The sequence below is a fragment of the Rhinatrema bivittatum genome, chromosome 6 (assembly GCF_901001135.1).
Source record: "Rhinatrema bivittatum chromosome 6, aRhiBiv1.1, whole genome shotgun sequence".
Lineage (NCBI taxonomy): Eukaryota > Metazoa > Chordata > Amphibia > Gymnophiona > Rhinatrematidae > Rhinatrema > Rhinatrema bivittatum.
The window spans coordinates 294992719-295017964 of record NC_042620.1 but is presented as its reverse complement, the minus strand read 5'-3'; the positions used below and the strand labels follow the sequence as shown (position 1 = coordinate 295017964).

Sequence of the window (25246 nt, the reverse complement as noted above, 5' to 3'; positions counted from 1 at the left end):
ACATGTAGACCACTGTTTGAAATCAAGTCAAACTCTTAGGTAATCACAATCTGCAAAGACAAGATAGCAAATAGCATAAAACATTATACATTATATGCACAGCGCATTCTATGTAGACTTGCAGATACATTGTTTGAAATGGCATCATCACATATACAGGCTTAGCATATTATTCTTTTGGCACATTCTTGATTACAAAACACAAAAAAATACTGTCACCCATTTATATTTTTTAGTATTTTTAACAGCAACAAATACATTTTTCTATGTAGGACCTTCAAGAGTACAGTTTATATTGTCCACAAACTGCGTTTACATATGGGTCCAACTTTACTTTATTATTTTATTATATTGCTTATTTTTATAAAATCTATTGCCAGATCTTCAGATCTCTCAATCACACTGTACTCAGGTCCAAGGTGGAGCAATCTTACTAAATGATTATTTTTTCAAGAAAGACAATCTCAAACTTAACACTCCGATCTCACATGGATCCACGTTTCGATATCCCATCTGTTTTAGGGGGCATCCCCATATATCACATAACTTTTTCTTGTTGATTAGTCAAAAAACGCTCCATCAGAAAAACTTTCGTAATCTCCCGAACCATTTTCATCATACTTGATTACAACAAAGACCATAGAAAGCAAAAGTGACACCCCCAATAGCTACAGTACAACTCTAATGTTGGAGCTGATAGCAGCCCTGCTATGTGATGGCTAGGAAAAGGCCCCAAACAGTCCATGTTGAAAGAGTACACTCAAGGGGACAGCCTAAGGGCCAAGGCTGCAGAGTTCAAGTGAAGGCAACAGGACCAGGACCAAAAGGTGCAGCAGGGAGGCAGGAGGCCCAGGAGAAGACACAGCAACATGGAGACAGGAGGCCAAGGAGATGTCACAGCAGCATGGAGGCAGGAGGTCCAGGAGATGACACAGAAGCATGGAGGCAGGAGGCCCAGGAGATGACACAGCAGTTTGGTGGCAGGAGGCCCAGGAGATGACACAGCAGCATGGAGGCAGGAGACCCAGGAGAAGAAACAGCAGCATGGGCTGAGATGAGATGAGACACCAACAACACCTACCTATCTCCTCTCTCCAAACTCCTGACACACCCTCAAAGAGGCAGCTGCAGGAAGCCGGGATATATAAATTGAAAAAATAATGCACCACACACTAATTTACGCTTGCAGCATAAAATGTGCCACTTTTACCTATGTGATAGGTTGCTAATTTGCCTAACCATGCCCTTTTTTTTTTATCACGTGCCTTTTTTGCTATATTTATAGTGATGTGATGAATCTAGGTCTAAGTTTGTACCTGAGGCAATAGAGGGTAAAGTGACTTGCCCAAGGTCACAAGGAGTGACAGTAGGATTTGAACGTTGGTTTCCCTGGTTCATAGCCTGCACTCTAACCACTAGGCTACTGTACGCCCTGGCTACTGGCCATGCCAGGGCAGCTTTCACAGTCCTTGATGCCTTCACCATGTGCTCTTATCTCTCTTGAAATTTCAGTTTTTCTTCTCTAGAGCTGATTTGTATGGCATGTTCTTGTATTTCAAACCATGTAATCGGGGACCTACGGTATGTAGGTACTAACCAAGGGCAGGGCAACTTGATGAACTCACAATGAGATTGATTTTAAAAGCATTGCTTGTGCAAAAACGCTCACATACACGCGTTTGTGGGCCGTGTGTGAGCAACACGGATTTTAAAAAGCCGAGAATTACATGTGTGTGTATGTACCTGTGCAAGCGTCAAAAATAAGGGGGTGGAAAAAGGATGGGGCATAGGCAGGGCATGGGTGTTCCAGGGCGGGGCCAACACTTATGTGTGTAACTCCGGAGGCTGCAGCGCGTGTAGGCTTGTTATCTGCGTAACTTTACTGCTGCTCCTGATGAGGGGTAAGTCTGTAGATCTCGAGTTTTAGGGCTTATAGGACAGGGTGAGGGGGTCCTGGTCAACTGGGGGGCGTGCAGGACGAAGAACCAGAGGGGTCTGGAAGACCTCAATATTAACTGGACAAACTGGTGGACCATTTGGAAAACTGGGAATGTGCCTCGCGTGAGCATGTTTTAAAATCCGCTTGCATATGTGTGTAAAAGCCGACAAAGCCCTATGGAAGACACACACGCTAGCTTTGCTCGAATAACCCCTTAAAATTAGGAGCATAATTAAAGTGCCGTTGGTGTATCTTAAAACTTACAAGCCCAGTTGGGCTCACGATTTAAAATTCAGCTTATCTTCGCTCGCATGCCGATATATACGGGTATGGGTGCACACGTGCTCATTTTAAAATTAGCCTGAATTTGTTCTGACTTACCTAAGGGACTGATGTAACAAGGTCTGCGCAGCAAAATGCACAATTTAACCCACAGTTGTGCACACATGTTTTGTGTGCAAACTTTACTGCTGAGGCAGCAAAGAGTTTTACGTACAACACTCTGGGGCCCATATTCAGCCACGGAGCTAGCCACATAACTTATACAGCTAACTCTACTCCGCCCGAAAACACTTCCTGCCCGCCCCTGGAACGCCTCTGACTTATGCGACTAAATTCTAGTTCTGGACGCACTATTCCACTTACAGCATAAGGGGCTGTGGAGCACGTCCAACCACGGGTTAATCAATGCGCTTGGCTAAGTGCCCTGGATTGCATCGGCCTGCTAGTGTTTAAGTTAGCGTCTATGCAGGCAAATCCCATGCTAATGAAGACATTAGCTATTATTCCACAATGCAGAGAGGTGCGCTGGCTTAATTCGTGCTTTCTTAGTGCTGGAAATGGAACTCTCAATGCACGGTGGAGTAAAGTTTCCAGAGCTAATGTTAACCTATGGGCGGAAGCTGGAGTTCTGGTGCTAGGATCTGTGATTGGGATTTTCTGCGCATAAAATCTGATGTATGCACACACACAAAAAATGTTTTCTGCGCTGAAAGCATTTTTGTGTATGGAAATCATATTTTATGTGCACAAAGCATGCATTGTTTTTTTTTTTTTGAATGGATAAACCATGAATATGAGAGACACCTTTTTACCTTTGGTGTGAAAATGTACGCTCAGCCTGTGCAAAAGGCTGAGGGTACATTTGAACTTGAGGTTGTGTGCTTTTTAACTCCTGAGAGATTGGCACACCATTTGCTTACTGCATCAGGAATTAATTTTGCAATTTTTCATCTGAATTGAATTGGGCTGTTTACCTCTAGGTAATGAAGATAAAAACACTCCACACCAATTCTGTGTGTAGGGGATGTCGGGTAGGGTCGCCACCTGGATCTGTGTCATAAGGAACAATCAAATGCTTTCCTGGATTAGCCTGTTCCTTATGAGATGGAACCAGAGGGCAACCTTAATGTCGGGAGCGCATGAAATGTGTAAGTGGGGGAAGGCAGAAATGTGAATTAAATTGGGGTGGGGGATAGAAAGACAGACACAGATACGATGATCTTAAGTCAGTTTCCATGTAGGAAAATGGGCTGAAAGGGAGCCATCTGATAGTCCCGAATTCAGCTAGGATAACCATATCAAAAGGGAGGGCCTGAGTGAGTCCTGGCTTTATTCCCGTGGCTTGCAGGGACTTGAAGTTCCCATTTATTAAGGCCAGGACTGGCTCAGCCTGTCCCTTTGGCGTAGCACCAGAAGGTCTACCCTAATTCATCACTTTGAACAGCTTTGGCTTTCACAGATACCCATTTGTTCTTAATAAGGTGCCATATAATTTGACCTGATATAACATGAGAAGCTGGAAAAAAGGCTGGAAATTGAGAGAATGATTGGGAAGAAGGGTTCCCTCTGCTGGCATAAGTAAGTAGGATTGTGTTAGAATTAGAGAAAGCAAAGGTTTCTCTTTTTTTTCCCCCTTTTAGTCTGTCCCTCACATTAGATCTCCCTGTGCTTTCACATCTCCTTTCCTTTACTCCATTCTCTTCCCGTTTCTTTTAGTCTGTCCCTCACATTAGATCTCCCTGTGCTTTCACATCTCCTTTCCTTTACTCCATTCTCTTCCTGTCTCTTTTAGTCTTTCCCTCACATTAGATCTCCCTGTGCTTTCACATCTCCTTTCCTTTACTCCATTCTCTTCCCGTCTCTTTTAGTCTTTCCCTCACATTAGATCTCCCTGTGCTTTCACATCTCCTTTCCTTTACTCCATTCTCTTCCCGTTTCTTTTAGTCTGCCCCTCACATTAGATCTCCCTGTGCTTTCACATCTCCTTTCCTTTACTCCATTCTCTTCCTGTCTCTTTTAGTCTGCCCCTCACATTAGATCTCCCTGTGCTTTCACATCTCCTTTCCTTTACTCCATTCTCTTCCTGTCTCTTTTTGTCTTTCCCTCACATTAGATCTCCCTGTGCTTTCACATCTCCTTTCCTTTACTCCATTCTCTTCCCGTCTCGTTTAGTCTGTCCCTCACATTAGATCTCCCTGTGCTTTCACATCTCCTTTCCTTTACTCCATTCTCTTCCCGTTTCTTTTAGTCTGTCCCTCACATTAGATCTCCCTGTGCTTTTACATCTCCTTTCCTTTACTCCATTCTCTCCCCGTCTCATTTAGTCTGTCCCTCACATTAGATCTCCCTGTGCTTGCACATCTCCTTTCCTTTACTCCATTCTCTTCCTGTCTCTTTTAGTCTGTCCCTCACATTAGATCTCCCTGTGTTTGCACATCTCCTTTCCTTTACTCCATTCTCTTCCCTTCTCTTTTAGTCTGTCCCTCACATTAGATCTCCCTGTGCTTTCACATCTCCTTTCCTTTACTCCATTCTCTTCCCGTCTCTTTTAGTCTGTCCCTCACATTAGATCTCCCTGTGCTTTCACATCTCCTTTCCTTTACTCCATTCTCTTCCCGTCTCTTTTAGTCTGTCCCTCACATTAGATCTCCCTGTGCTTGCACATCTCCTTTCCTTTACTCCATTCTCTTCCCGTCTCATTTAGTCTGTCCCTCACATTAGATCTCCCTGTGCTTTCACATCTCCTTTCCTTTACTCCATTCTCTTCCTGTCTCTTTTAGTCTTTCCCTCACATTAGATCTCCCTGTGCTTTCACATCTCCTTTCCTTTACTCCATTCTCTTCCCGTCTCGTTTAGTCTGTCCCTCACATTAGATCTCCCTGTGCTTTCACATCTCCTTTCCTTTACTCCATTCTCTTCCCGTTTCTTTTAGTCTGTCCCTCACATTAGATCTCCCTGTGCTTTCACATCTCCTTTCCTTTACTCCATTCTCTCCCCGTCTCATTTAGTCTGTCCCTCACATTAGATCTCCCTGTGCTTGCACATCTCCTTTCCTTTACTCCATTCTCTTCCTGTCTCTTTTAGTCTGTCCCTCACATTAGATCTCCCTGTGTTTGCACATCTCCTTTCCTTTACTCCATTCTCTTCCCTTCTCTTTTAGTCTGTCCCTCACATTAGATCTCCCTGTGCTTTCACATCTCCTTTCCTTTACTCCATTCTCTTCCCGTCTCTTTTAGTCTGTCCCTCACATTAGATCTCCCTGTGCTTTCACATCTCCTTTCCTTTACTCCATTCTCTTCCCGTCTCTTTTAGTCTGTCCCTCACATTAGATCTCCCTGTGCTTGCACATCTCCTTTCCTTTACTCCATTCTCTTCCCGTCTCATTTAGTCTGTCCCTCACATTAGATCTCCCTGTGCTTTCACATCTCCTTTCCTTTACTCCATTCTCTTCCCGTCTCGTTTAGTCTGTCCCTCACATTAGATCTCCCTGTGCTTGCACATCTCCTTTCCTTTACTCCATTTTCTTTCCGTCTCTTTTGCTGTCGGGCTTGATCCACCTATATTTCTCTCTTTTCCCCTACTTTCCTTCTCTTTTTTAAAATTCCTATTTCATGCGTCTGCTTTCATTTCTCCTTTTCCCTCTACGCTTTTGGTTAGCTCTTTCCCCTGTCTGAGCTGTGGTTGCTTCCACTTGTCATGTCCATAGTGATAGTAGACACAAGTCTGTGCAGATAGACACAAGAAATGGTGTCTGCTCTGTGGTGCTTTACCAACCCGTCAAGACACAGAAACACAATGTGACCTCGCTCTTGGCTTCTAGACGTGTCTCCCCGGCAGCGGATCCAGAACGTCAGTCGGTTTGTGTGGAAGCAAGCCAACGTGGCCAGTGAGCTGTGGGAGACCCTGACTGCCCGCTGCGTCGACCAGCACCGCCACATCGAGCGCACCCTGGAGCAGCTGCTGGAACTCAAGGGGGCCATGGAGGAGCTTGAGACAACGTTGACACAAGCTGAGGGCGTCCAGGACACTTGGGAGCCCATTGGAGACCTTTTCATTGATTCTTTACCAGAACATATACAGGCCACAAAGGTACATCGCCTGCTGATATTTATATTAAATCAAGAGGCAAATATCCTGCTGTAACTAATATTCAACCATTCTCCCTCAATTAATGTTATTTAATGTTGGGTTGGAAGTCTGGGACACAGAACTGGAATCCCTCTTTATCACTTGCTAAGCAGACTTGAGCAAACCACATGATCTTCCTTGCTGAAGTTTGAATAATAAGCTCTTCTGGACATAGACACCCAAAAACATATGAAGTATGTTGTAGAGTGCATTATTTATTATCCCATTCCAGTTGGATAAGGCAAGGTGTAGGGGGATGCAGTATTTTGCCTGAGATCATATAGGTTTGGCAGATTCAGAGTTCAGACCCAGGTGTTCTTTCCTCCTAGTTCCATGGTCCATATTCTGAACAATGGAGTCACATGAAGTAAGAATTCAAAACCCTAGCAGGGCTCTGAGAGCAGCTATGGAACAAGACTGATCTGAAGCGAAGCTCTGTTAGAATGACAATACATATGATTAAGGCAAGAGGCGTATCTGGATTTTCTGCCATTGCGGGGGAGTTTCTTCTGATCTGCTTTACTATATGTCAAAAAGCATTAGGAGGAAAGAAAACCTTTCTATTATTAATGCTGAAATCCTTTCTCAAGATTGGTTTTCCTTGTAAGTGGATTTTAGTAGGTAAAATATCATTATCACTATAATAGAATACTAATTTCCTGTATGATGAAGAAGTGACACGGAGAAGGTATAATCCATTTGTAATTAACTAATGTAATAAAAAGAAGAAGAAAATTAGGTCTTACCTTCGATAATTTTCGTTCCTGTAGTACCAAGGATCAGTCCAGACTCCTGGTTTTGCCTCCCCACCAGCAGATGGAGACAGAGCAAGTTTCAATAAACTCTGCCATATATACCCAAGTGCCACCCACAGTTTGCCAGTATTACGTATTGTCAAAGCAGAATGGTACCAATCAAACGAACTATGTACAGGGACCAGCAACCAAACTGAATCTCTAACCCCAACTGCAAACCACAGTCAGAAACCAGGGAAAACAAGAAAATCTGCAGACCCGAAAAGGCAACAATTACAGAAAGACAAAAAGTGAACTCTCCATTACTTAACCACCGAAAAATGGGCGGGACTCCGGACTGATCCTTGGTACTACAGGAACAAAAATTATCGAAGGTAAGACCTAATTTTCTTTTCCCTGTACGTACCGGATCAGTCCAGACTCCTGGGATGTACCAGAGCTGCACTTACCTGGGGTGGGAACTAGAGAGGCCCACTCTGAGCACTCCTTCCCCAAATGTCCCCGTACCCGGATGTCCGTTTGGATGTCCCCGAACATCCAAACGGTAATGCCGTGAAAAAGTATGCAAAGACTTCCAGGTAGCCGCTCTACAAATCTCCTGTGGCGAAATGAAAAAACATTCAGCCCAGGAAGCTGCCTGAGAACGCGTAAAATGCGCTCGTACCCCTATGGGTAAAGGCTTACCTCGCAATAAATAGGCCGAATTGATGGCCTCCTTGAGCCACCGAGCTATAGTGGCCTTCAATGCCACATTCCCTCTCTTGGGACCACTCCAAAGTACGTACAGATGGTCGGAAACCCGAAACGGATTAGTGACTTTGAGATAACATAGCAGTGCCCTGCGCACATCCAACGTCTTCAAATTCTGAGACTAAGGATCAGAGCTGTCCAGATTGGAAAAAGACAGGAGCTCGACCGACTGGTTCAAATGAAAAGCAGAGACCACTTTCGGTAGGAAAGAAGGAACCGTACGCAAAGAGATCCCCCGAATCAGAAATCCGCAGAAACGATTCACGACAGGACAAAGCCTGGAGCTCCGACACCCTTCAAGCAGATACAATTGCTATCAGAAACACCACTTTCAAAGTGAGGTCTTGCAGCGTTGCCGATGCAGGGGTTCAAATGGTGCGGAACACAAAGCAGAAAGAACCAAATTCAGATTCCATGACGGGCAGGGCAAATGAATTGGAGGACGCAAATGCTTCGCCCCCCTAAGAAAACAAGACAATCCGGATGCACAGCCAACAGAGCCCCCTGAATAGGCCCACGTAAACAACCCAGAGCTGCCACCTGCACCTTCAAGGAACTGCATGATAAACCTTTAACTAAGTCCGCCTGAAGGAAACCTAAAACATCCGAAATAGACTCCTGCGTGGGAACCACTTCCCAAGCAACACACCAAGACTCAAAGACCTTCCAGACCCGAACATAAGAAAGGGAAGTGAAAGACTTACGCGACCACAACAGGGTAGCCACCACCGCATCAGAATAACCCTTGCTCTTTAGACGATGCCTCTCAAAAGCCATGCCGCTAGACAGAAGCGATCGGCCTGGTGGAAACATACAGACCCCTGATGAAGGAGATTCGGCAGACACTGCCAAATTGACCAGATCTGCAAACCAGGGATGGTGCGGCCATTCGGGGCAACCAGAATCACATCTGACGGATGAGTCTCCACCTTGCCAATCAATGGCCATGGTGGGAATACATTAAGCAATATCGTCGACGGCCACGGGAGCACGAGGGTGTCCACGCCCTCTGCTCCCGTCTCTCGACGATGGGCATAGAAGCGTAGAGTTTTGTCATTTTTGAACGTTGCCAATAGATCCATGCAAGGGGTTCCTCACCTGTTGCAAATGAGCTGAAACGCTTCATCCGCCAGCACCCACTCCCCGGGATCGAGATGATGGCGACTGAGAAAATCTGCATGCACATTGTTGACCCCGGCTATGTGGGATGCCGCTAAGCAGAGCAGATTCTGTTCCACCCAGTTGTCCAACAGCCGAGCCTCTTCTGCCACTGGCCGGCTCTTGGTTACCCCTTGGCGATTGATGTATGCCACCGTGGTTGCATTGTCAGAGAGCACTCTGACTGACCTCCCGTGAAGCAACGGAGGGAAGGCCTGCAACGCCAGACGGACTGCTCTGGTCTCGAGGTGGTTGATAGACTATCTCGCCTCCTCCGAGGTCCACAGCCCCTGCACAGAGTGCCTCAGGCAAACTGCTCCCCAACCAGTAAGGCTGTCAACCGTAGGGACCACTGTCTAGTCGGGAACAACCAAGCAATCCCCTTGGTCAAATTGTCCGGAACAAACCACCAATCCAGATTGGACTGAGCAGCCTCTGTCAATGGTAAGGATAGATGAAACTGCTCAGAAACAGGATTCCAACGGGAGAGCAGAGCGGATTGTAAAGGGTGCATGTGAGCAAAAGCCCAGGGAACCAATTCTAGATTCGACGCCATGGACCCCAGAACCTGTAAATAATCCCAAACCGTCGGAGGATTCAGTGAAAGAAACGTGCGTAGCTGACCTTACAACTTGACCACGCGATCGGGCGCCAGGAAAACTCGTCCCTGCCACGTGTCGAACACAGCTCCCAAAAATACCAAGGACTGGGACAGTACAAAATGACTCTTGGCCCCATTCACAATCCAACCTAGCGTATCCAACAACTGCATTACACGCTGGACCGCCTTCCGGCAAAGCATTTCCGACTTTGCCCGGATCAGACAATCGTCTAAATACGGATGCACTATCAACCCCTCTCTGCAGAGCTGTGCCGCCACCACCACCATGATCTTGGTAAAGGTCCTGGGGGCTGTAGCGAGGCCGAAGGGCAAAGCTTGAAACTGATAGTGCTGACCCAACACCACAAACCTCAGAAACTTCTGGTGATCTGCCCGTATGCCGATATGCAGATACTCCTCCGTCAGATCCAAAGACGCCAGAAACTCTCCCGGACGTACCGATGCAATTACCGATCGTAACGTTTCCATGCAGAACCGTGGAACACGAAGACACCGGTTGACCTGCTTTAAATTGAGAATGGGTTGGAAGGATCCCTCTTTCTTTGGCACAACAAAATAAACGGAGTAACGTCCTTGACGTTGGACCAACTGAGGAACTGGGACAATGGCGCCGAGATCGCGAAGGCGCTGCAAGGTCTGCTGCACCACCACCCGCTTTGTTGCGTAACCGCAAGGAGATATCAGAAACTGAGGACGCGGATGGTGTCTAAAATCTAAAGCGTAGCCGTGTCTTATCACCGAGAGAACCCACTGGTCCGATGTGATCTTGGCCCACTCCTCGAAGAACAGTCTGCCTCCTACTTTTGGAACCAAGGAGTGAGCTGGTCGTCCATAATTGGGTAGACTTGCCCTGGGAGCGGCCTGGGAAGTACTGAGTCTACCAAAACACCTGCCTTGAAATGACGGAGTCCAGGCCTGCGGCCGAGCAACATTCTGCCGAAAGGACGGAGTGGACACTCGAGGAGCCCGCGACTTACGACCACCCCGGAAACGGGACCTGGACGAAAAGGAACCTCGAGACCGCAGTCTATCTTCCGGTAACCTGTGGACCTTGTTCTCCCCCCAAAGATTGAATCATATCGTCCAGCTACTTACCAAAGAGCAATTTGCCCTTAAACAGGAGAGAACCCAAATGGGATTTGGACGAGACATCCACCGACCAATTCTGTAACCATAACAAGCGTCGGGCAGAGACCACGGAAACTATGGAGTGAGCGGACATCCGAAGGAGGTCATAAAGGGCATCGGCACTGTAATCCACCACGGCCTCCAGGCGCCCCGCTTGGCGAGCCTCATCATCCGACAGCCCCATGTTGGCCTGCAACTGCTGCACCCAGCGAAGCCCAGCTCTCAGAGCAAAATTACTGCACATGGCTGCTCGAACCCCAAGCACCAACACCTCAAAAATATTTTTAAGTTGAATCTCCAACTTACGATCCTGCAGATCCTTGAGAGCTGTGACCCCTGTGACAGGGACCGTCGTTTTCTTCGTGACCGCAGCCACTGCTGCATCCACTTTAGGCACCCGAAGAATGTCCAGTAGAGATGTGAATCGGAACTGAAATCCGAACCGATTCTGGTTCCGATTCACATCTATAGAGATGTGAATTGGAACTGAAATCCGAACCGATTCTGGTTCCGATTCACATTTCTAATGTCCAATGCCTCCTCTGGCAGTGGATAAAATTTGTCCATCGCCTTAGTCACTTTCAACCCTAAATCATGGGTGTCCCATTCCCTAAAAAGGAGATTCATAGCCGAAAAATGGAAAAGAAAAGAAGTGGGTGGACCCCGTAAGCCCAATAAAACTGGATCCATAGACCCCAAACGCGATTTGGCTGGGGGAGCCTCAATCCCCAATTCGCCCAAAATGGTGGGAATAAGGGAGCCCAGTTCATCCCTGGGGAACAAGCAGACCACCTTAGGGTCATCACCCTCGACAACCTGGGATCCTTGACCAGCACTCTGCTTGGGGTCCCCATCTCCCTCTACCCCCCTCAGGGGCTGGGCTGGAGAATCCTGACCATCTGGGTCCACGTCCTCTGAAGATGTGTCCGACGTGTCCTGTGGAGAAATAGCCCGGACACGGCGCTTGGCCTTGGCGGCCCCCCCCTTGCCCCTCGGGCCAGTGCCGCTTCCGAGACTGAGATGGTGAGACAGATAAACTCCCCCTGTCTGAGCCCTTCTTTTTGCTAAGCTTTCGGGCCTTAAAGGCCTTGTGCATGAGCAAGACAAAATCTGACGTAAAGGAGGAGAAAGAATCGTCCGAATCCGTATGCCTAGGGTCCTCCTGTGCAGCTGAGCCCTGCCAAGCTGGAGATTTAGGCCTCTGCGGCGGCTGCTGTGGCAATAATGGTGGCGGGAGATTCCCCTCCCCCCCCTCCACCCTGCTATCGGAGCCGCTGAAGGGAAGGACGAGAAAATGGCGTTGTTTCCTGCGCTTATCGGGAGAGGAAGGAGGGGCAGGGCAGCAATGCCCATCGAGATCGTCCGACTGCAAAGGACCACGCTCCCGGGACCCCCGGAAGGACCTTCACCGCCGGGAATGCAGGCGGAACAAAGATCATCGCGGGAAAGCCGACCGCGAGCAGATCCGCACGCTCAACAGGCCGCCCTGCACGGCATGAGCCCGCTTCCAGGGAAACTGTGGGCCGAGAGAACGAAGACGCACCCGGCCACCCGCTCCCGCGCCGCCGCCGGCGAAAAGGAAAGGAGCACCCCGACTGGAGCGTCTACTCCCCGAAGTATAAAGAGAAACAAAAAAGAAAAACATTTTGTAAACCTGATCCGGAGTCTGCCGGTCCTGGCGCCGAGGTGGTCTCGTTGAGGTGAGTGATCCGGGCTCCCCGGTATTACCTGAAGCTCTAGTGCACTGGAGGCAACCCAAGGAGGGTCCTCGACCCTGAGCCACAGATGTGCACACCGGGAGGGATAGTCCCCTCAGAACCTGTCCACCTCCCGGGAGCTAGACGGCCGTCTTTTGCGCCGAGGCTGATTAACTTCTTCTTCCTTTTTTTTTTTTTTAAAATAACTTTAAGCAAAGCCAAAAAGCCTAACACCTCAAACTATAAATCCTATCTAAAATCCCCCCCCCCCCTTTTTTTTTTTTTAAAGTACTAGGACAGACTGTGAGTGTTGCACCCCCACCATCTGCTGGAGACAGAGTAATACTGGCAGACTGTGGGTGGCACTCGGGTATATATGGCAGAGTCTGTTGAAACTTGCTCTGTCTCCATCTGCTGGTGGGGAGGCAAAACCAGGAGTCTGGACTGATCCAGTACGTACAGGGAAAAGAGAATGGGGAAAGTCCTATCATGTCCTTCAGTTGCACTACTTGGTGGCAACTACTCCAGTCAGGGACTGAATACTAAGGGTACAGATCTATAACTGAGATACTGATAGTGTGGGGGGGGGGGGGAGTGAGAGGGGAGGGGTGCAGGACTGCACGTGGTTGAAGTTAAACGAGAGACACATGCTTGTTTCTGCCCCACATGAAGGGAAGATCCCACCCCCTAGACTTGGTAACCCCTTATATGCAGCCCAGGAAATTCTTCTGAGACTGCAACCTTCCATGAAGAGGGAAGGGGAAGTGCATGATGGGCGGTGGGGGGAAGAGTGCCTCGCAGCCTTTCCTGCCTCTGCCTCCCGTAGACCCAGCCCTCATTCAGGGAGAAGTAGTGAGATTCTTCCCTGCCCGCGTGCGCTGCTATTCGCCTTTTCTTGCTTCGCCTTCCCTTTCTTCTTTCCGTCTGTTTCTCTCTTCTATTATCGCTCAGCCCTAGCCCTGTGCTTGGACGACTCTAGTACCCTCATCGATCCAGAGGGCCGGAGGAGGAAAGTCTCCTCTGCCACTGCGGCCGGCAGGGGTAACGGCCATGACAGCGAATGTCTTCTCCCCTCTCCAGGCCGGAGCAGGATGCCACAGTGCGTCTGGTTACCTGATATCGGGACGCCCGCATCCCGCCAGCCCCGCATCCCCTTGAGCCATGTGGCTGACTCCCATCCCTTTTAGTTTTAATCCGTTCCTGTTAGGGAGCTGGTTTGTTTCCAGCCCCTTCCGAGGAATGCCCTAATCCCACCAAGAACAGGAACCTATCCCTTCATTTCTCTTCTGTGTTGCCATGGAGACCTTCCAGCAACTGCAGTCTAATAAAGAAAGCCGTGACAGGTATTTTTTCTCTCTCTCTCTCTCTTTTTTTTTTTTTTTTTGGTGGGGGTGGGGGTTTGTTCTAGTTGTTTAAAGAGGAGCTCGCTCCAATGAAGGACGGGGTGAAGCTGGTTAATGACCTGGCCCACCAGCTTGCTCTTTCAGATGTCCACCTTTCCATGGAAAATGCCCGCGTCTTGGAGCAAATCAACACCCGCTGGAAACAGATGCAGGTAGGAACGGTTGAAGGTACGGAGAACAAGGGTATCGGGGAAACTCCAGTCAGTACTGAGGAAACTGGGACGTGAGGGGAGAAGATCCTCATGAGCTTAGATAGTGGAGTGATGAAGCAGTGTCAGATCTCAGTTGGAGCAATAGGATTGGGGGGGGTGAAATCAGGCCGCTCTTGAGGGATTTAAAGGCAGCAATTATAGCAAGGGCTCAGAGGTCTTAACTTGCTGCTGATGTGACCTCATCTTTGCTTCTTGAGTTTTTGGATGTCTTTGTCAATGCTAAATGTCTTATGCTAATGACCGAACTATCCATCTGTTTGTCTGTCCGTACACATGTTGCAGCAGCGCAACCACTGTACCGATGTGCCAGAAATTTGTAAAAATGATTACAGATGTCTACTGAAAATTGTGTGCCCAAATATGGTTCAGATTTGGTCCAGTTTGGCCCATCTAACTCTTTTCAACGTGTTTAGACAATAGGAGCTGTAATGACGGAGATGGTCTCTCCGTCACTTTTTGGTTAGTCAGGAAGGTTGAGGTTCACAGGAGTGGGTGTAGAAAGATCCCCCCTTTCAGATCTTTTACGAGTAAAGGGGTAGTAATGTGTATAGCAAGGAGGAGTATTTCATATGTGACAGGGTGATTCTGTTTTCAGGAGTTTGTGTCTTGAGAGTACTGTGTTATATCCTATGGAATGGGAGGAGGATATCATATTGGGAAGGTATTATGCAGATGTGAGGCTTGGCGTAGGGCAAAAATCATAGACAGCGCCCCTTTGTAATTTTGTGAGGTGGGATTGGAGCAGTATTAGCAGAACACCTTAAGGATAAGTCATTCTGAGTCTCATGCCTTGCCCTCTCTTCTCACAGGCCGCCATCAACGAACGTCAAAAGCAGCTGCAGGATGCCCACCGGGACTTCGGTCCTGGATCCCAGCACTTCCTTTCCAGTATGTAAGCATGTTTTGTCCAGCACTCAAAACGACTGCAGCAGTGCAGAAAACACCACGAAACACTTCCCTCCCTGGATGACCCTGAGATGAGCATCACGCTGCCCTCTGCGTTGCCCGGTATTAACTCTGTGCTCCACCGTGACCCAGCGCGGAAATTCTTGGTGTAACGCTGTAGGTAGCCATGGGGCTCTGGGACTGACCCAAGAATAGGGGGGTCTATCCGTTATTACATGCTCCAGCAAGCAGCATGTAAAGCAATTTCCATGGGATATTTCCATGTTAGTCAAGGAGGCAGTGCTCTGCCTCTTCCCAGCTCTCCTTCCTCTTGTAAAGCTGGTGCTAGTACATCATGGGGGGGGGGGTGCTTTAATGTACTTTGCTGCTTGTTTTTTGTTTATCAAAAATTTTTTTTTGCTGTCTCTTTCATGCTCTTGCCTCCGTGTTATACTCTGTTCTTGTTCTACTCAGGCTACTGCTGAGGGTACATAAGAGATTTGACCTGTACAGGGCAATCATCAAAAGCCGTTTGCCTGGGTAAAAATAACAATTTGTGCATGGCTCAACAGCATATATACTTTTTACCTTGGCTAGGAGGCGTTGGTAGGCCCCAGGAAGGAAGCAGCACGCCTTGGTTTGAAGGGGGAAAAGTCCCAGCAGTTAACACAGGTGCAAAGCTCCGCAGGTTCTTTTTTCCTGGGGCAGTGAGAACCGATGCAAAGTGCGCAGGGAGAAGCACCCACAACTGCTTTGGGAAATTGCCTCAGTATTGCGTGCACCCTCGCCTTCAGATTGGTTATCACAAGGCCAGAGGCCCAGAACGGGACGCCACGATGCACGCAAATCTCACCATTCAGAGCCAGAGTTGCTTGCGCTACGGAAGCACGCTAAACCCCTCCATAAAAAGGCCTGCGGCAAGAGGGTGACCTTTTAATCTCAGTCTGTCTGTCACTTTGTCTCTCTTCCTACAGCCTCGGTCCAGGTGCCCTGGGAAAGAGCCATTTCGCCAAACAAAGTGCCCTACTACATCAAGTGAGTGGAGGACTCGGTGCCGGTTACCGCGTCCGTTTTCTGTGTGTGTGTGCGCATGCGTGCGCTTCTCTGCAGCTCTTTGTCCAGGGCTGGCTTCTGGGGTGGGTAATCTGAGTCCGTACAGGAGGCTATGAAGCAAGGAGTGCTGCCATGCTGGTGCCCCCCCTCTCCCATGCCCTTCCACATCATGTGGGCAAGGGGGAAAAAAAAGGGGGGGGGAGGGGTTGGGAGGGGAGGATGGAAATGGTGCAGAGCAGCGGGTTTGGCGGGGGAGAGAGAGAAGGGGGCTGCAGGATGGGGCAGGAAGGAGAGAGAAAGGGGGATGCCGTGCTGGAGCCACTGCCTCTGCCAAAGGAGGGAGCGCTGTAGGGATGTGCAGACCAAAAGCTTAAGTTCATAAGTCCATAAGTCGAATGGGGGTCCCATTTGCGGTCAATATGGACTTATGGAGAATTCCATAAGTTGAGTCTATGTCCATATGTGCAAATAAAAATTTAAACCCCTCACCCGCCTTAATCCCCCCCCCCAAAGACTTTCCAAAACTCCCTGGTGGTCCAGCGGGGTCAGGACGCCATTCCTGAACTCCTTTGCAAGGAGCACGTGACTTCGGCGTCACGTCAGAGTGACGCGGCGTCACGTGATTCCCCTCGGGTTCGCTCCCGGAACCCTTGTTGGGCTCAAAAGGAACTTTTGGCCAGCTTGGGGGGGCCTCCCACGTCAGAGTGACGCGGCGTCACGTGATTCCCCACGCGTCGCTCCCGGACCCTCACGGAACTTTTGGACAGCTTTGGTAAGTCTTGGGGGGGGGGATTAAGGAGGGTGAGGGGTTTAAATTTGTATTTAGATCAACAATCGCGATTTCCAACGTATCCAACATAGCTATGTTGAATAAGTTGGAAATCCGATCGTTTACGCCTCATCTTTTTTTTGTCAAAAAAAAAAAATAAGTTGCGTTTTCCATTTAAGTTCAAAACGAATGCACACCCCTAGAGCGCTGTGCCAGAGCTGCTATTGCCAAGGGGAGGGGGGGGGGGGTGCACCAATCTCAGTTTTCGCACGGGGTGCCGGTGAGCCCAGAGCCGGCCCTGTCTCTGTCATTAGCTTTCCCCTCCCCTAGTTTCTCAGGTTCTGCTCCCTCTGTTTCACTGGCTGGGTATGATGGGCACCCTCAGACGCCATTCATTTGGATGCTGCGCTGAGAGAGATTTGGAGATATTTAAAAGACATATTTTGAATGCCCATTATCCCATACGACTGGAGATAGGTTATGAATGCTGTCAACATGAATAGTCATTTGTATTGTTAACACCTTGCCAGAACCTACGTTTTCTCTAGTGAGTGAGGGGATCTGGGGTGAGGGATGAGCTGTGAAATAAGACTGTCTGTTTGCTTTAGCTGTTCTACCATCCACTGCATCCTTCTCACGTCCCACATGTTTGTGATGGGGCAAAATGTTGTCCTGTTAGGGATGTGCACTTATTTGAAGAGTGTATATATTTAGCCACTAGAGTGAGGGCGGTTTTCAGACTGACCTATTACTCAGATAAATCAGTATTTACCCAGGTAAATACATTTTAAGAATTGTCCTCTGCAAGCTCGTGTGCTGCTTTCTCCTGTGTGCTCACATCTCGTGCTGCACCTATAAGACCTTTTGAGCTCCTTTTTGCCTACAGCATAGCCTTTGGATGTCTCCTACCCCTGTCACACTCCTGAGCACTTTCCTTTCTCCCTTCAACCTCTGGATGGCCTGCATACCCTCAGACATAGTCTGTGGGCACCCTGTTGCCAACACTAAGAATTTGGGCATATGCTTCCTCTCATGCAATTTGTAAGCTGCCCATTGCTCCCTATTCTCGGTAGGGACCATACAGCCCTCACCTCCTGTTCACCTGCCTGAGGGTAACCTATCAACTCAATAGTCTTTTTTAATAAAGAAATTGCTGTCCAGAGTTTCTCATGTCTCTGGTTCTAATTTATTCAGTCTCTCCTTAGTCTTACTTTTTTTGCTATTTCAGTTATGTCTTTTCTTCGTGAGTCCCTCATGGTTTCTTCATTCCTTACATTTGCTCTTCAGACTTCTCATTTTACTCTTTCCCTCATAGCTTGCTGTACTCTTTCATGCTGCTTTTCTAGCTTTCCTCTGTTTCCCTCTTACCTCTCCCTCCCTTCCTGTCACGCTGTCTCCCCACCTCCAGTCAATCCTTCTTCCCATCAGTCTTCTTCTGCACTCCATCTCTCTTCCTTATTGTCTCCTCTCTTTCTCTTGCTGCATTCCCATGATCTCCCTTCTTCAATCTGTAGGTCTATACACCAGTCTTGCTTTAAGCACTATAAACCCTTGGCTAACATTTAAGCCTAATTAGGTTTCAGAATCAGCTCAACTGAAGTGCCTTTCTAAAGCAGCAGAGGTAGCAGAAAATAATTTTCGATAATTGAATTAAATCTCCCGTTCTCTTCTCATTTTTTTTTTTTTTTTTGGTGCCTGCAAGAATAATTCTGTTTAAGATTTCTGGAAGTTTCCCATACTTCACCTCTCCCACCATGGTGATGCTAAATAATTCTGCTGATCGTACTCAGAACCCCCAGCAAGCATTCCTCTGACCCATGCAAAGCATGGAGCACAGAGGAGAAGATTCAGGGCAGGGAGGTGTTTAGGAAACAGGGATTGTAGTTTTATTTTAAACAAGTATGAAATTATTTAAAACAAAAAAATGATACTGAATAAACAAACAATGGCTGTCTAGGGCTAAAACTAAGCAAAGAAGCAAGACAGACAAGCCAGATGCTATTCTGAAGACTCCATCTAGAACTGCTGCTTTAATGCAAACACTAGAAAAGCGGAGGACTTTATTCTGCAATGGGGTCCTCGCATCACGGAAGAGAGCTGAGTACACTGCCTGGCTTTCCACTTGCAGACTGAGTTTAATGCTGCTGTGTGTTGTGCTTTCTGTTCCTGTAGCCATCAAGCTCAAACCACATGCTGGGACCATCCCAAGATGATAGAACTGTACCAAACACTAGGTGAGGAGAGGTCATCGCGTCCAGACACAAAGCTCTGGGCCTTCACCCAGAGACACAGAGACATGCACGCACGCAAACGTGCGCAGATGCAGGCTCAGACATACATGTACCTACCCATGTGCACAGAAACACGCACACAGACACATGACTGCAAAAAGACAGACACTGACATGCACATGGAAAAACATACTTAGATAAAGTGATACATACACAGGAAGACAGACAATAAAGGTGCAGAGAGACACACACATATATCCTTTGATAATGCATAGCAATTCTCTCTGTGGAGGATCTTGCAGTTTGACTCCATGCAGGTTAAACCAGGCATCTCTTAGCAGAAGCTTGGGTGATAGCAATGTTCTTTTTCAAGGCTCTCTCTTCCGGGCTAGGAAGGTGATGATGATGATGTACTTTCTTTTTTCTCTGGGTTTAATCTTTTGCAGCTGATCTGAATAACATCAAGTTTTCAGCCTATCGGACAGCCATGAAGCTGCGTCGCGTGCAGAAGGCTCTTCGCTGTAAGAAACAATGGCAATTCTTCATCACTTCCTTTGCTGCCCTGCTTCAATGTTCATCTCCTGTGCCCTGCACTGTCAAGTCAAGTCACCTTTATGTTTTACTTGCCCTTCCTCTCAAGCTCAGAGCGAGGATGAGGATGAGATTTATGTAATGTCCCGTGCCCAATTACTTTGTGGGGTCATTCCTGAGTCTGGGACCAACCTGGCCGAAGTCCCCCTCAGGTGAGCTTCGAAGGTCCTCGTTTGCTTGGTGCTGGGGCATCCACCTGAGAAAGATGGTGTTAGTGGGTAGGATTTCCCTCCCTTCACCCCAGGAGAACCCTCCCAAAATAAAATATCTGGGACTGGTAAACAAGGCCGGCAGTATTTACAAGTATGTACAAGTTTTATTAGATTGCATGACTATACATTTCTACAAGATTGTTAGGTGGATGGGCAGACTAGATAGACCATATGGTATGCTGTCATGTTTGTATGATTCTAAGATGTCAAACAGCACATTTAATTACTTGGGCGTGTTAGTCCCTACAAGATATCACCATATAGAAAAGAAAGAACCTTTTGTATTCCCATTTGATCCAGGTATCCTCCCCCTTTTTTTTTTTCCTTCCCACTATAACGCAAGTGTCAGCCATGTGTTAGAAATGCAACTTGGCCAATGGTTATTGCCAGTCTTAAGAGGGGGATATGTTGCATCCAGATTGCTGCGGCCATCTCCCCTGCTTCACCTCCACTTTACTGCTGGGTCCACACCCTCCAGGGGGACCAAACTCCACCTCTCAATCCACCACTGGGGTCCACACCCTCCTGAGGGACTCGGCTCCACCTCCTGATCTACCACTGAGGTCCGCACCCTGCTGGGAGACCCAATGCCAGTTCTGCACAGTCAGCATCCTGAGATCCTCTTTCTCAGTAAGAAGGGTTTCTTTTGCTGATTTATAGCTCAGCTAGACTCATGGCTTGCTCATTTCTTGAGTTTAGCTAAACCCATAGCCTACTATTTGGCTTTCACCCAGCTTAGTAAGCCACCTTTGTCTCAGCTGCAATGCTGAGGCCTACACAGGACATAAAAAAAATATTCAAGCTTTCTCATTCTACTTAATTTTTTTCTCTTCCCTAAAAAGCAGATGCCCAAGAGTTTTGACCCCCTAATCATCCAGGGTTGGGCTGTGTTTGTTGGCTAAGACCGTCCTTCAGTACTTTTTCAGCACAAATTCCTCTCTTAGTTAAAGCTCCACCTTGCCATTATTTGTTTGTGAATCGATAGTTGACTGTAATTCAGCAGTAAGAGTCAGGGAGTTGTCGTGTACAAATCCCCTAACTTGAAACACTGTACAACATGGGTCCGATAATCCTTTCATCCTTGCTTCAGCAGTTCATGTTCCGCTGCTTCTTCCTGTTACAATTCGTTTCAATGGCAGAATGCTCTCCCCCTACCCTCGAGCCAGGAGGATGAATCACTTGGTGTATGGCTTTGTTTCCCTGCCTCATTTACCCACCCCTGCAGGTTCAGTACAAGACTTGTTGCTAATTGGCTGCTGTGCAGTATACTGAAACGCTCTCACAAAATAGCAACACAGATGTAACTCAATCCAGGGCATCCCGAGTCCACAAGAAGCCAAAAGCCCCTGCAGGAAAGTACCTCCTGATGGTGCAGTCTGCACATTGTCGCAGAAGTGCCATTTTTCAGTTTAGCAAACAAATAAAAAGGTGATTACTAGGGGTGTGAATCAGGCTTCGGACGATTGAAAATATCGGATGATATTTTCAAAATCGTCAGAAATCGGGGGCTCCCCCAAAAACGATAGGAAAACCCCACAATCAATATCGTGGGGGTTCTCTTATCGTTTTGGGGGAGGGCGGGAAAAACGGCACACAAAAATAACCCCAAAACCCACCCCGACTCTTTAAAACTAATCCCTTAGCTTCCCCCACCCTCCCGACCCCCCAAAAAACTTTTTACAGGTACCTGGTGGTCCAGTGGGGGTCCCGGGAGCGATCTCCCATTCCCGGGCTGTCAGCTGCCACTAATCAAAATGGCACCGATGGCCCTTTGCCCTTACCATGTGACAGGGTGTCCGTGCCATTGGTCGGACCCTGTCACATGGTAAGAGCACTGGATGGCCCGCGCCATTTTGCCTCTCTGTCTCCTCATTCACTCTTTCTCCACCCCACCGCCACTCCTGATTCACTCATGCCCCCTCCCATCCTCTTTACCTCATAGAGTGGCAGCAGATTGCTTCAGGCTGCATTCTCCTCCTTTTTCTACCCGCGCCATTTTTAAAGATGGCGCCGGCCATCCAGTGCTCCCTCCATGTGACAGGGGCCGGCCAATGGCATGGATACCCTGTCACATGGTAAGGGCAAAGGCCATCAGTGCCATTTTGATTAGTGGCAGCCGACGGCCCGAGAGCGGGAGATCGCTCCCGGGACCCCCACTGGACCACCAGGTACCTGTAAAATGTTTTTTGGGGGGTCAGGAGGGTGGGGGAAGCTAAGGGATTAGTTTTAAAGGGTCGGGTGGGTTTTTTGTTTATCGGCTCGGGCGCAGCCGATAAACAAAACCGTGATCGGGCCAGACGAAAAAAAAGCAGGATGTGAATCGGAACCGGAATCCTATCCGATTCCGGTTCCAATTCACATCTCTAGTGATTACTTCAGTGAGATACAGGATGGATATGTCACACACTGAGCCTGCCATATCGGCTGCTTGCAAGGGGACCTCCAAGGCTTAGGATTGCTGACCTGTCATATTCAGTCAGTCAGTTTGCTGGGTTAACGGAGTGATCATCTTTTTATGCACCAAAAGCCATGTCCGGCGGTGGACAGGTTATTGTTTCACTGCACTATGCCTAGGGCCAGGGATTCAGTTATACTCAGTTAAGAGGGTTGGGTCTTTTTTTTCACTTGCAAAGAATGCATAAAAAGATCCAAAAATAAGAGCGTTGAAGTAACTTTGAAACTTGGGATCTTACTATTTGGGTTTTTGATAACATTTTCAAATATGGGTTTATGGAATATTTTTTTAACATTGCTTATTGAGGCAGTCACACAGAGTTTCCCAGCAGCTCCTTTCTTTACCTGTGGGTTTATAGAGCAGTGCGGTTCAGTTCAGTACATCACGCGTATCTCAGTGCACGTTCTTATTTTATTACAGTGGTTTTGTGTTTCTTGATACCTTTGATGGGTTAAGATTCCTCCATAGAGACAGACGCACAGCAGAAGTTGAGAGGCCTCAGGTTAGGTTGGTTGAACATCTCGCCGCCGTGTGGAGATTTCTGGGGTTCGTTTGCTGATGGGTTTGCCTGTTCCCCTTCTGTACCTTGTTCCACCCGTAGGGCCTGATACCCTGAGCCAGATTCAAGGATTGTTGTCATTACTTCAACCCAGGGAGTTTCAGCATTGGTGGGGTGGCAATAACTATGGCCTGGTTAGTTTTTTTGCAATGGTTGTGTTTCCTAGACCCCACCACATTTTCCAGTTCTTTGCCATTGGGATCCCAGTTGCTGCAGTCAGAGGGGGGCTAAACTTATATTCCCTTTTTTTTTTTAATCCCAGCAGAAATACTCTAGGCCAGTGCCTGGAATTGTTTGACACTCAAAACTTAAAATGCGATTTAACCGTTGATTTATTTATTGATTTAAAATGTCTTGTTAACCGCCTCCCTGCTTCTGAAGAATCGCTCAAGGCGGTGTATAATGCACATTAAAGAAACTAAAAAAAAAAGAGAAAGCTCATATCTGCCATTACATTTCATGAACCCAGTTCCTAACCATTGGATTGTGAAAGTGTATTTAAAGATGCGTTCACCTGCTTCTTTAAAAAAGATTATTACAGGATGACTCCGAAAGTCATTAGGTACTGTGTAAAATGAAGGCCTATATCTGGCACAGTGATCTGTAAAATTAATTAATATGGCTGGAGGTGGCCGTTTTGAATACGACAGCCGTTCATGACATCTACTGCTCCCTTCCTCATCCTTTTGCCCAGCCTTGCAGGAGGTCCGGGAGCCAGGGCTGACCTTGGAGGGGAGGGGGCTTGGGATGAATCAGTAGCAGTGGGACCCCGGACTGCTGGCCTGCCCCCCCCCCCCAAGCTGACAGGAAATTATAGTATTGCGGGCGGGGCTACTGCAGCAGCGTGGGGCTCCCCCAAAGGTCAGGGCCCAGGATGAACGCCCCTGTCCACCCCACCTGAGGAGGGCCCTGCTGGTGTACAACATGTGTGGCATGGAAGTTTCCTCACAATGCTGTACAAAGGTGGCGCCCTTACAAGCCTGACTCATGGGGTGTTGTCCATTGCATTTGGCAGAGCGATTGAGGGCAGACTGCGCAGTATCTCTAGCGGCAGCCGTCAGCCTACCGATTGATGTAACAGAGGCCAGAAGCGCCGTTCATCGAATTGTTCTTTGTTCATTGTTTCCCTTTTGCGATCTCCACCCATCCCCCCAGTGGACCTGGTGACTCTGACCATGGCCTCGGAGGTGTTTACCGAGCATGAGCTGCAGCCGAGCGAGCACGTGATGGACGTGGTGGAGGTCATTCACTGCCTCACTGCCATGTACGAGCGGCTGGAGGAGGAAAGGGGTATCCTGGTCAACATCCCCCTCTGTGTGGACATGAGCCTGAACTGGCTGCTCAACGTGTTTGACAGGTACGCGTCCGCAGGCTATGCCTCTTTAAAGCAGAATCAAAGGTGGGGCGGGGGGAGTAGTAGGGGGCAGGAGGGCAAGGGCAGCCCCAGAAAGGGAAGGAGTGGGACCCGGTCGTGAAGCAGATGCAGGTCAGTATAGAGCAAAGCACTCCTGCACTGGCGGTGTCTGGAAAAGTTATAATTGGTTCTCTGCATTAATAGCGGTAGATGTGGTCCATGCCACGCAAGAGAGAAACATTGCCTCACAAGATCCATCCCCAGACTTTCATGAGAGTGGCAAGACAGTGTCAGGCGAACCTCTTACTTTTTAAGGATGTGGTTCTCATGTTTGGTCCTTAGTGGTTCCTCTATCAGGTCGGGTTTTCTTCCTAAGCAAAATATGCAGATCAAGGAGGGTATGAAAACCAGACCTGTTCGGGGAGGGGAGGGGGGGGGAGCCTTAAGGATCAGAGCTGGGACCCACTTTTTAAGGACACAGCCAATACAAGTTGACTGTGGTGCAAAAATGTTTTGATTTGTATTGATTGGAAAAAGGCGTCCAGCTAACCTCAGTTTAGGAGTCTTGTTTGCTCCTACACAAGAGAGTGGAAGTGGGAGCCTTCTGAAATCTCTGCTTTATCTTTTCTTTAAAAATTATACTTTCATCTGAGCTTCTAAAACACTAGGAATGCTTCAGGATTTAAAGTGGCGCAGGTTGTTTTGACTTCCAAAACGGCAAACTGCACCCAGATCCCGGAGAAGGCGTACATTGGTACCGTCCAGGGCACTGCCTGGAGGAAGCTCACATCCCTCCAGTCTTGGCTGGTTCAGTTTGGCTAGTGAAAAGCTCCTCTCCTGACAGGCTTTACCCGTTGTCTGTCTTTTCCTCTTCTCAGTGGCCGGAGCGGGAAGGTGCGGGCCCTTTCCTTCAAGACTGGCATCGTGTGTCTGTGCGGCACGGAGGTGAAAGAGAAATTTCAGTGTGAGTTAAGGGGTAGAGTTGGAAAGAGCCAGGGACTGAGTGTGGCTACCAGGAAGAGGGAAAGGCAGAGGCAAGGCTAAGAAAAAGGTCCGGATATGC

The 25246-nt window shown here is 48.1% G+C and overlaps 1 protein-coding gene across 1 annotated transcript in view; it reads left to right on the top strand.

Moving 5' to 3' along the window:
• The window catches only part of DRP2 (dystrophin related protein 2), a 67653-nt gene that overhangs the window by 25839 nt on the left and 16568 nt on the right, over nucleotides 1–25246 (top strand). Inside the window, exons 5-12 of the mRNA XM_029607380.1 lie at nucleotides 6042–6310; nucleotides 13868–14014; nucleotides 14884–14962; nucleotides 15934–15994; nucleotides 18954–19015; nucleotides 19459–19533; nucleotides 23985–24186; nucleotides 25062–25147. Of these exons, the coding sequence (XP_029463240.1) occupies nucleotides 6042–6310; nucleotides 13868–14014; nucleotides 14884–14962; nucleotides 15934–15994; nucleotides 18954–19015; nucleotides 19459–19533; nucleotides 23985–24186; nucleotides 25062–25147 (981 nt within the window). The remainder of the gene's footprint in view (nucleotides 1–6041; nucleotides 6311–13867; nucleotides 14015–14883; nucleotides 14963–15933; nucleotides 15995–18953; nucleotides 19016–19458; nucleotides 19534–23984; nucleotides 24187–25061; nucleotides 25148–25246) is intronic.